This window comes from Centruroides sculpturatus, unplaced genomic scaffold (assembly GCF_000671375.1).
Source record: "Centruroides sculpturatus isolate CEXI.00-Female unplaced genomic scaffold, Cexi_2.0 scaffold1225, whole genome shotgun sequence".
Taxonomy (NCBI): Eukaryota; Metazoa; Arthropoda; class Arachnida; order Scorpiones; family Buthidae; genus Centruroides; species Centruroides sculpturatus.
In genome coordinates, this window is record NW_019385655.1 from 118,068 (window position 1) to 130,900 (window position 12,833).

The 12,833-nt window shown below is 32.2% G+C and overlaps 1 protein-coding gene across 1 annotated transcript in view; it reads left to right on the forward strand.

The window, feature by feature from the left end:
- The first annotated feature begins 254 nt into the window (after nucleotides 1-254).
- The window catches only part of LOC111640908 (multidrug resistance-associated protein 4-like), an 89,729-nt gene continuing 77,150 nt past the window's right edge, over nucleotides 255-12,833 (forward strand). The window contains exons 1-6 of the mRNA XM_023387002.1: nucleotides 255-360; nucleotides 5,979-6,084; nucleotides 6,157-6,375; nucleotides 9,960-10,049; nucleotides 10,250-10,413; nucleotides 12,515-12,640. Of these exons, the coding sequence (XP_023242770.1) occupies nucleotides 6,028-6,084; nucleotides 6,157-6,375; nucleotides 9,960-10,049; nucleotides 10,250-10,413; nucleotides 12,515-12,640 (656 nt within the window). The 5' untranslated portion in view covers nucleotides 255-360; nucleotides 5,979-6,027. The remainder of the gene's footprint in view (nucleotides 361-5,978; nucleotides 6,085-6,156; nucleotides 6,376-9,959; nucleotides 10,050-10,249; nucleotides 10,414-12,514; nucleotides 12,641-12,833) is intronic.

A 12,833-nucleotide genomic window follows, 5' to 3' on the forward strand; every position in this document is an offset into this window, starting at 1 on the left:
AAACGAAATAATCTAACTTAATTTATGCTGTTGTTACTTTTTTTCAGTAACTCCAGGCTTATCTACTAATTCAATATTAATTAGTGTGGTTTAAATCTCATTCAAATAAAGTTTTTGTTACACTAGGACAAACTTCTGCGAGGAAAAACTTTTAGGACAAGTTTTATTATTAAAAAATTCTTCTTTAAATTTCGAGTACTTGCCAATGTGATTATAAAAAAACAATAACAAATCATTTATTTCTTTCAGTTGGCTTTTTCCAATAATAATTAAAGGAAAAAAGCGACTTTTAAAAGAAGTTGATTTATACGAAACTTCCAAATATCATACTTCAGAGTACCTTGGAAATAAGCTTCAGAAGTAAGTTTAACAATTTCTTATAATCATTCAGATTATATTGAATACTTTTTTAAACTGAAGGAAATCTATAACGTAAAAATGTTTGTTAAATGACAAGTACTCTTGTCACGTGTAATAAAACTGTGATTACAGATAACGTAAGTATTGTGGAATTGGCCTGTGACCTAGGTAATTATTATGAAATGAGTTTGCTGAAATATTAAGCAGTTAGGGTTATCCGTTAAACAGTTTTGTTACATTATATAAATACAGTGTCTTTATAATTAAAGTTCCACTTTGAAATGGCCATAAAAGGAAAACTAATGAACAAAATATTATCAAACTTTGTAATACACTGATATGCAAAACTTAAAGATAATGTGCATCTAAGGGAAATACGTACAAAATGACATATGGTTTTATTTTAGGTTCATAACTCTTTATTGGTAAATCATAGCACTGTCATATTCTACACCAATCATCTTTGGTTGTTTACCTATGAAATATAATAAACATTTATAAAATAAAAATAATAGAAAAAAAATATTGTTAGTTTAATTGAGATCAGCCAAAATTTATTTTTTCCATACGCTATGGACAAAATGACACATTATGTAAGGACAAAATGACACATTTCGTAAGGACACAATGACATACACGTAAAAACTATAAAATTACTGACAAAGTTTACAAATGAAACGCTTTGTTCTTTTAGAAACATCAGCGCACGAAGCGTGAGCCCAACGCAAACAATTTATGCACTGTAACCAGTCTTCTCCAGGCTTTGATCGGGAAAAAAGATCATTGCAATATATGTATGGACTGTCCTCTTCATCATCTTGAGAGTTATCAGGAAAATTTTCTTCTTCACTGTCTTCTTCAAGTAACTTTTAAGTAACTTTTCGTCTCCTTTTCTTTGGCGGAGCTTTGGGCTCATTTTTTTATTTAATTGCCTCCATATTAGGAATAGAAGTTAAAACTAGGGAGGTTTGTCGAGTTTTTGGCTTACGTTTTCCTTGACCACTTATAAAACGTTGTTTTGGGACTGGAGAAATCTCCTCAATAGACACAGCGAGAGTAAAGGACGATGGATGTTCTTTAGTAGTAGCAGATGAATGATATTGAATTGAATAAGTTAAAAAAATTCTTACTCAGTGTTTGCTGATGGAATCTGACATGGATTATAGGCTTGTTGTTTGGTAGGTGCTGTTATTTCAGCTGTATTATTGTCGTTAGAAGTGACGGCACGGGATCTCCATACCTAATATTGAGGTTGTGTAGTTGCAGCAACCTGAAACATACCTATGTCACTATGTCCGTCACTATGTCGTTTTGTCCATATAACGTTATAAAAAAACAAAATTATAAAATAAATACAAAAATGATATTTTTAATGGAAAAAGTTATTTAAGTGCAACAACAATTTCTTGGGGATTGAAATAAATGCTACACAAATAGATAAAATAGTGAAAAACTTACCATCTATACAAAAAACTTGTTGCAACGAAAAAAACTCGTAACGTATCAACTCTTGTCGTCGGCCATGACACCCGGAAGAATAAGAGGAGTGCGTTCACGTTTCGACAGGTTAGTAAAAGCCGCTCGGATAACGTGGTATCGTGGTCAGTTGCGCGCTTGAGACCGCCAAATTAGAATTGTTGCCTATGTCATTTTGTACATATATGTCATTTTGTACGTATTTCCCCTACATAGAAAACATGTTGGGAAGCAGTGGTAAGTGCATGTAGTGTTTTCTAGTTCAAATCCTTGACTGTATGTCACACTTGATCCATGAACCTACTGCTTGGTGGCACTTTAAACACTCGATGTAGTCAGATACGTGCCACGTGCAATTTTAACACACCAATAGTAGTGTTTGTTGCATTATTGATTGATTGAATACACACAGCAGTGTTGTTGGCCATACTGGTAGGGCACGTATAGGAGAATGGTGCAGAGACACTGTTTGATGATTTTATGCCTGGACGAATCGTCAGACGACTGGAGTGCGGTCAGACCCAAATGGAAGTGTCGCATGCATTGAGTGTCCCCCAAAGTGTCATCTCAAGGGTCTGGCAACGATTTCAGAATGGTGAAAATATCACTTGGAGGTGTGGTAGAGGCCATCCAAGGTGTACCACTGGCCAAGAGGACCATTAATTACGCCTAACAGAGAGACGCAATCGACACAGAACCGCTATGGATCTCACTAGAGATCTTGCAGCTGCTACAGCGACCAACATTTCAAGGTTTATAATGGTTAGCTGAGGAACACCTGTATGCCAGAAGACCAGCAAGATATGTTCCATTAAACCAAGTGCAAAGAAGATCTCATTTGAATTGGTCCAGGGAACATCACACATGGACCCAGGAAAATATCTTGTTTACAGATGAATCCAATTTTGGTCTCAGCGGGATTCACGATGTGTCTTAATCTGGAGAGAACCTGGGACACGGTTCTGTCCAGAGAACATTACTGAACTGGATCAATACAGAGGTGGAGGAGTCATAGTGTGGGGTGACATCATCCTGGGGTCTCGCACTCCCCTGCATGTCATCCCACGGGGTTTGATCACAGGTGCGGTGTATTGGATGCCATTCTGGACCAATATGTTTATCTCTTTCGAGGTGCAGTGGGCAGTGAGTTCATTCTGATAAATGATAATGCTCGTCCCCATCAAGCAGGTGTAGTGGATGAGTACCTCGAAACAAAAGATATTAGACAATTTGATTGGCCCAGTCGCTCGCCCGACTTGAACCCAATAGAGCATGCATGGGACATACTTGGCAGGTGAATTGCATGTCGTCAAATAGCTCCAAGATCCATTCCCGAGCTCACGGAAGCACTGGTCCAAGAATGGGAAGCCATATCCCAGCCACTTCTTGATAACCTCATTCTCAGCATGCATTCGCATTGTGGTGCATGTCTTGCAGTGTGGGGTGATCACACACACTATTAATGTCCCTGTGCCGCACCTTGCTTCCTGGACTAACACATGGGTACGTTTTCTGATTTTCACACAATTCTCAATTGTCGTCCATGTTACCCACGCTGTACATTTTCTCCCACTGTTTGCAGTTTGAAACCATTTGCAATGCAACCTGCAATCCATATATGGGAAATTCTCTTTGTTTTTCCTGTCATAAATACCTTACACCACATTATCCTTAAGTTTTGCACATGAGTGTAGTTTACAAAAAGTCATGGGATTTTATTTCCCCCCAAAAAAATAGTAAAAAAATTTACCACCAACGGGAAATGGCGCTGTATGCAATATTGTTAAACGAAATAAGACATGAAGACTGGTTGAAAATGGAAATAAACAATTTGGCAGAATTAAAAAATGTGATACACCAACATATCAGTAACATAGTAATATTCCTCCTGATATGCTGAGCTATTGTCAAGAACACAGTAATGCGATTTAACTTGCTTTGAGAAAAGTGGTGAATGCCACATTCAACGCTTTGTAACACGTATTACAAACAATTAAAAACATTTTCAACCGCTGTCTTTATGTCTTATTTCGTTCAACATCATTGCATACAGCGCCATTTCTGGTGGTGAGGGTAGGATTATGTTGACTCTACTTTAAGCTGTATAGCGGATAGAAACGTTTTACGAAAAAGTTGGAATTGAAGTAATGACATCCTTGGAATAAATATGGTGAATTTAATATATGTACAGTATGTTTTGAAGTGGTTACAAAAATATTAATTTCAGGTGCTGCTTATCGCATTTTCAATTCACTACGTATAAACTGTCCAGTTATCTTAATCCCTAAGCTCTTACTGTAGCGTATGTTAGAGATAAACAAAGGATTCAGAACAACAAATTGACAGAGATTAGATCTGAGTTTTCCAGATGGACTTAAGATATTTTTCTCTTGGTCACTGTAAAGATGTTCACATTGTTACATGGTAAAACCTTAATGGAAATTGTTTTTTTTTTCATTTCATCTGTGATTTAGTCGATTTTCCTATGCTGTTGTATCTTCTATTCGAATTAAGTTGGAAAATTCTTTTGATTCTGATGAAACCGTGTTGTAGTTTACTTTGCTTTATACAGACACACTACGGTGACTTTTTTCAACACTTGGCCGATTATTCTTCTCTTTATTCAATTACCAATCAAGATTATTCTTGGCAGATTATTTATATCTTTATTCAATTACCAACGGAATAAAGAGATGAATAATCTTCCAAGTGTTGAAAAAAGTCACCGTAGTGTGTATGTATAAAGCAATTGGAAAATTTTGTTAACGTTTGGCTTTTACAAGCTCACCTGCGACAAAAGAAGGAGGAGTATTGCTAGGATAGAGATACTTGCAGCTTCCGTTGCGTCTCTACTTTCTTCTAATAAGACAGAATTTTAGAATAGAATATTTAGGAGCCCTGTACTCTTGAAAACCAAGAAAAAGTAATGTGATGATAGTATTAAAGTTGGCAACAACGTTCGTGTTAGTAATGAGAATGAAAAACCATTAATATGGCTTTTCGGTTGACTTTTTGCCTGGTGCAGATGAAATAAGCTCGTTGTGCTTGAATTAACCTATTCTTGTTGTCAATCTGTCAATGAACAATGTTGTATTATTAACCCTGTATCTGGACTGCTGTATGTTACTATGTATATAATTCGTCTTTGTAATCCAAAAATTTTTGGTAGACGGACTCACAGCAAAACTATTAGTTAGAAACTCACTTTTTAAAGAATAAAAGTGAGTTCCTAACTAATAGTTTTGCTGTGAGTCCGTCTACCAAAAATTTTCGGATTACAGAGACGAATTATATACATCGTATTATTAACTGTTAATTAACTATTATTAACTGACAAATTAACTGTTTTATAGCAGTTAATTTGTCCTATCGCATCGAATACTTCAATTTCTGCATTTTGTCAAGTTCTTAACGATATAAAATTTCCTTGATACAGTATCAGAATAAAACCGTTTCTACATTTATTTAATTTAAACAGTTCTATAAAAATTTTTCTAATTTGCATTTCACATAATTTCCCTTACGCAAAAGATCTTCAACTAACGTTAATTGAAAAGTGCTTTCTTTTTAAAAATAACAGCGAAATAATTTTATACATGCGACAGCAATTGTCAAATGCAACACATGCAACATGGTCACATGTTGCACGTGTGACCATGGTTTGCACATCAGGATGCCTGATTATTAAGAATGCCCGATAATTAATAAAATATAAGCCTAAAGCCTGTCGAGAAGCTATAACGTGATGGCTTGTTGTCGTTTAGTACTGATCCTTTTATGAGGATGGGAGAAAACAATATTCCGCACTAACAACAATACTGTACCAAGAAATAAAATCTGAGTAAACAGTAAAATAGTATATGCGTGACATAACTAACGTTTTTATGGAAACAGAAGCACATAGGCTTTTACAATGGGTGTATGAGTGAGATGCTAATTTCTTAAAATCTGAAGAAGGTTTAATATATTTAAAATTTTTTAGTATATTATAGAATCCATTTTGTTACAAGGGCGTAATATAGTTAAGACTTTATACATCACTCGTGGTTTCTTAAGGATTGGTAAATTGTGATTGCTTCAAAATATTATAAAGTTCAAATGTAATATATTCTTAACTTGTAGCAATTTTCTGTGTATTTTAGAGAATGGAATAAGGAATTACTGAAGAGAAATCCAAGCACAGTAAAAGCAATGCTACGATTCATTGGGTGGAAATACTTAATTGTAATTCTACTTGTATTTATTCAGGTACTGTGCCTACGAATTGAAATTATTTTTGCCATTAAAGATGATTTATAATATTCTAATTATGTATTTTAGGAAACTGTCATAGTTACAAGCAAAGCATACATTTTAGGATTAATAATATATTATTTTGACAACAAATCGGAGGGGAATGAACCAAAAGTTTATTTATTAGCCGCAGGATTTTGTGGACTAACAGCGATTTATTTGTTGACATTTAATACTAATTACTTTATATCAGAAGTATTAGGCATGAAGTTAAAGGTAGCTTTATGCACTGTCATATACAATAAGGCAAGTATTAAATATATTATTAGAAACATATTGCAGTTTTTTCCTGTTTGTTTAATTAACTTATGTCATTTTATGCGTTCAATTTGTTTTTAAACTTCTTTTAGTCTTATACATAAAAATAGTTAATTTTTTAGTTTTCTCGCTTTATTTACTTTCTTTTCACATTATATATATACTGTTTTAATGGAAGGAGACTTGCATTGCTTTAAAGGTTTGTGATTTTTCATCGATTTTATACGTTTTGGGGTCACAACGTTACCTTTTGTGTTGTGTACTATTTAAGTAGATTGTATGTTTTTAGTTAAAGTAAAACTAGAAATAACTATTAATTAACGAAGTTAGAGTTCGGTGTGAATTTCGGTAGTAATTAAATTAAGATGTATGATATGGGTTGAGAATGTAAAAAATTTAAATGTTATGGATCACTACGCTAAATGAAACAGTAGTTGAAAAGTATAATAATTGAAAATGTACAGTATATTATAGACGATCCGTGTTTTTATATAATCTATATATATAATCGAGACAGGCTGATAATAATAATAATAATAAGCGCAGAGCCCAAACGGTTAGACGTTGAAAGTTGAATTTTGGTACATACCGTGTTTCCCCGAAAATAAGACAGTATCTTATATTAATTTTTGCTCTGAAAAGTGCGCTAGGTCTTATTTTCAGGGAATGTCTTATTTTTTCCAGGAAGAAGAATTCACATTTATTATTGAACAAAAAAATTCCCAAGTCGAACTTAGACGAGAGTGACGTATATCCGATGTGTCGAACTGTCGCCTTTTTATAGCGTCAACATCGGACTCGATGACCAATTAGTGCTTACTGAACCGTAGCACTATACAAATGTCATGTGGCGTGATTCCCGGCTGACCAATTAGCCATCACCAGCCGTAACGTTATGCAAATCTGTGATTCCCAAGCCATAGTCTTATGCAAATCATGCCGTGTGGCGTAATTGTCTGCTGACCAATCAGTGGCTGTACTTTCAAAAAGCCAACGGCCACTTTAAACCGTCTGTCGATGACCGTTACGACTAAAAATAAACTTCGCTAGGTCTTACTTTCAGAGGGAGGTCTTATATTTCGCAATTCAGCAAAATCAGTGCTAGGTCTTATTTTCTGCGGATGTCTTATTTTCGGGGAAACACGGTAGTTAGTGCACGTCACGAGAACGCACACTAAAAAGGGATTTTTCGAAATTCACCCCCGGGAGGGAGAAAGAGAGGATTAATGTTCAATAATGGAAATTTTCAGTAACAATGGAAATGTTTAGAATGGATGTGACAATAATGGAAGTGTTAAGAAAACGCGACGTGCAAGATTTACAGGCGCGGATCAAGTTTTTTTGCGTTTCGCGACAAATACAACATATTTTCAGACCCATCTAAAATTTCTCTAATTAGTCTGGAAGCAGGTAGACCTAATTCTTGCATACTGTGAAAACGGGTAAGATTGGCTATAATGTGATAACCTTAATGTTCGCTATTGTTACTTTTTGCCCAAGCAACGCCGAGCTTATCTGCTAGTAAAATATAATGTTAAAACAAAATGTCTAAACATCAGTTGTTGTATATAGTATAATTGTATATTTTAAATAAGATAATTACTTATAATAAATATATAATATACGATACGACGCATTCAAAAAGAATAAAAACCCGTGTCCTTGCTTTTCCTCCTGTCGTTGTACACCATCAATTATCTATTAAAAATTACTAAAAGTACAAAGAAGTCTTCCTTTTTAGGCTACTGCCTTCGGAAAAAAATATCTTTTGCGAAAGCATCGTATTTTATATTTATTAAATGTTAAATAACGTCGGCCATGATTTATTTTACTATTTTTACTATAAAGATAATTACTATTTTACAATTATGAACATAGTACCTTTATAATAATCTGGTTTTTTTCTTGATAAAAATATACTGGCTGATATGTTGGTCAAGGTGGAAGTTGATACGTTAATTGACTTGTTACGTGGAAGTTAAATTTTAAGGGAGCTCTGGAACAAGGTTAAAGTAGTGTCAGAAATGACGGACTGGCGACAAAAATAGCGCAAAAAAATTTTATATCAAAATTTCTTTTTAATAAAGAGCTTTCGTCAACTGATCAAGATGAGTTTAGGTCGAAATTTTAGTCAAAGAATGTGAAAAACTTTTCGAAAGGAAGTAAACTGGTGGGAAAGAAAACTAAACGTCCTTTTTCCCTTAATTTCCCTCAAAAGTTAAAAAAAAATGTACAAGTTAGTGACTAAATATTATCTTGAGTTTTATAACTTTATGAAATAAATGAAGTTAATCTTCAGATTTTCATATTAATAGTAAGTAGATTTTATACGTGTTTTTGTCAATTTAACTCGTCGGTTATCTCAGTTTGAACTAATTTCGATGACGATGGAGGAAATGTGATGTGTGGGTTATATGACAATTATAATCATAGTCCCTTTTTTCAGTAAAGCAACTGTTGATCTTATACATATAGTACATGCCATATAGGTAATGTAAATACAGTAGAGCGTCGTTTATCCGAATCAATTGGGGACGGGTTGTTCGTATAACTTATTTTTCGGATAACCGATTATGTACGAAAAAATACATTAACCTACCCAGTGTTGAAATTTTTTCTCTTGCGTGTCGCTTCGCGTTGAATTTTCGTCGATGTTAAGCCTAATGTAAATTTTTTAAAATAATAATCGTGGCTATTGTATCGTTAAAAATTATTTTTTTATTTTGTACAAACGAAATAAATATATTGAAATATATAAAAACAAAAAAAAATTATACTTTAGAAGTTATCTAGTATCAAAAACGTTCAATTCAGCATGACATACAGTCCTCAGAAAAACACCACACAAAAGTGCCAGTGCTGCAGCTAAAACATACACAAATATAAAAAATATTGGAGTAGCCCAAAATATAGCCAAAGATTGCAGCGCCACAGCACTAGCAAACATTTGAATTTGCTACTGGAATTCTTTCGGATAACAGACGTTTCGAATAACCGACTTTCGGATAAACGACGCTCTTCTGTATTTTATTTCTGTTTTAAATAATATTTTATGGGGTATACATTGACACGTATTATTCGCAGGAAAATGAAGTTATCGTATTAAAAAATTAGAATTTATATTAATTGTTTGAAAAATAACAATATTTAGAATTATATTTNCTTGAGTTTTATAAATTTATAAAATAAATGAAATTAATATTCAGGTTTTCACATTAATAGTAAGTAGAATTTATACGTGTTTTTGCCAATTTAACTCGTGATTATCTCAGTTTGAACTAGCTTCGATAATGATGGAAGTAGTGTGATGTGCGGGTTATATGCCAATTATAATCATAATCCCTGTTTCCAGTAAAGCAATGGTTGATCATATAGTACATAACATATGGGTAATGTAAATATTTCATTTCTGTTTTAAATAATATTTTCTGGGGTATACATTGACACGCGTTATTTGCAGGAAAATGAAGTTATCGTATTAAAAATATTAGAGTTTATATTAATTGTTTGATAAATAACAATGTTTGGAATTATATTTCGTATTTATTTTAATTTGAAGTATTTATATCCAGGCAATTAATTTAAGTTCTTCATCTCTGGGAAAATCGAATATAGGACAAATTGTAAATCTTCTAGCAAATGATGTCAACAAATTTTATAGCGTAAGTTTATATGACTATTTTTTAAATATTATTTTTATTGTGTTAATTAATATCTTCTTGCCAGAAAAATTTATTAACAAACTATAACAAACTATTCTTGTATTTTTCACGACACACTTCTAATTTTTCGAATAAACATAAATTATATACTCTGTTATCTTTCACTTTATATGTATTAAATGTTTATATTTTATTCACAGAATATCTTTACCATCCCATATTTAATCACAAATCCTTTTCTACTAATTATTGCTGTATTGATGCTATGGCAATACTGCAGATGGGCCCCTGTAGTTGGACTTTCGGTAATTTATCTGTACGTTCCGTTACAAATTGTGTTGGGCAAACTATACTCAAAATTGAGGTAATTATTGTTTTAAGTTACATAATTATGACATACATCTGAAATGAATAAAGGTATACAGGTACCCCCGTATAACACGGTAGTTACGTTCCAAAAAATTGCCGTGTTATGCGAATCCGTGTTATACGAAACAAAGAACTGGTACGAAAAGGAGGGTTAGTTTTCAAAAATTAAAAAAAACATGCTATTATATTTTCATAATTAACGTAAATATCTTTATTAAAATTTTCTTAAGTGATACATATTAATATAAATTAAACAATGTTTTCTTCGTTATCACTAAAAGCACTATTAACCGAGAGCGTTTTCTTTTTGGCAAGTTATCCTTATCCTCTGAGCATTTTTCTGCATTATTTTCAGATCCACGCTTCACCTTTTGCAAAATGTATGTAATTTTAAATCGCTTGTTTCTAGTTAAAAGATCTTTATAAATTTTTTCATATGGTGCTAAGCACTTATAAAGAATAAAGCAAGTATGGAATGAAGGAAAAACATCTGGCAACATCAGAAGCAGAAGCGTCGAGATCTGGCAACATTGAAACAAATTTCGAAAAGGACCATGTGTATCGATAGAAAGAGAGAAAAGAAAATTTACATACTTAAGTAATAATAGTTCACGAAAATGATAATCTTCGTGAACTATTATTACTTAAGTATGTAAAAATTTATTAGATTTTATGTTGTACGAGGGTTTTACCCAATTCTCGAACCATGTCAGAGAGAATCTGTGCTATAGAAGTGCCGTGTTATACGGGGGTTACCTGTAGTGTGTTTACTTCTCTGTAACTCAGTTATATTAGCAGAATTTTATTTACTTAATTAAATTTTTTTCTTCTTAATCAATCAAGTCAGTTTAGAACTTCAAAATATTCAAAGATATTTTATAAAACTGCATCACTTAATTAATGTGACAGCTCTCGCATTTTCAGATTGGTTATATTTGAAAAATGCATTTCAGCGCAGAAAGTAGCTTGAAGTGTTAGTCTCAAAAATCAATTTTCTTCATTATAAACCTAGTGTGAAGAAATTGCTGGGCTAAATTCATACTTAATGACTATAAAATAATTATTCCAAGTAGGATATAAATACTATCAGCCTAGAATTTTTTTCTGTTTTGGAGAGAACTGAAAATGCAATAGTCGCAAACAATTGATTTGCCATACGTCCAAAAGTAAAGGGGAAGAATCATTTTTTATGAGTAGAAATTTATTATAAATTGCGGTTGCTATCAATCGAAGAACTCCATCTTTATTATATAAGGTATAAAATTTAGCATAATAAGTTAAAAGTATTTGGTCTAATGTTTCTTATGAAGCAGTTTGCTTGCTCTTACTCCATGGTAAAATGGTAAGTACTGCAAACTTCTTCGAGAAGGTTAGGTTATTATTTATCTGAATCTTTACATTCACATAGCAAGAAAACATTTATACAGATCCTTACTAAATATTGGTAACAAAATGAACAGGACTATTACATATAAGAATCTCCACATATGTTAGTTATATTACAAAAGGTATCACAGGTGTCTAATTTGAAAAAGTGCCAGTAAATTTTATCAGAATTTTATGATTTCAATTTTACATCATTATGAGAAAATTCAGAAATAATGGGAAGGATTTACAACATATAGCATGGTTACAAAAATTTATTAATTTTTTATTGTTAATTAATAATGTTTTATAATATCAATATCTGTAATTATTTGTAAAGGTAACTGTACTGTTTATTATTATCTAGAAATATATTTTTTTAAACTTAAATTTCTGCATCTAAACTTTTTTTTAAACTGCTCTTCACAGGGAAAAAATAACTAATACCTAAAATTTAACTGTTTCCACTTCTTGTAAAATTAACTAAGGTAACATAGTGCTATAATAATTTTCAGCAATAAATTCACTTAGAAATTTGAATAGATGATAATAAATTACGTAGTTTTAGTAATTACTTCATAAATATTTTTTATATTCACTTTATGCAATAAACTTTAAACGTGTCAACTTCATAATTTAAAATGTCAGTAAAATTTTTACTAGAATTTTGTTAATTTACTTTACGTAATTTTAAAAACGAATGTCTTTTTAAATAAATTGCGTATTGACAGATTGCAGGCAGCTGTATTGGGAGACGAAAGGTTGAATCTGTTGAACGAGGTAATTGCTGGCATGAGATTAGTTAAAATGTACACTTGGGAGTTGCCATTCGCTTCGTTAATAGAAAAAATCAGAAAGTAAGTATAATCATACTATTTTTGTTTTCTTTTCATATTAAAGACCTCTTTCCCTGAAAATTCTGCTTTAAAATCTGAATTTGTTTTTAATTGTAAAAGAAATCACAGATGAATAGCAATATTACATGTCCATATCTTGACAGTATATATGGCTTATGAATATTTAGCTCGTTCGATGGTTGTAGAAATTTAA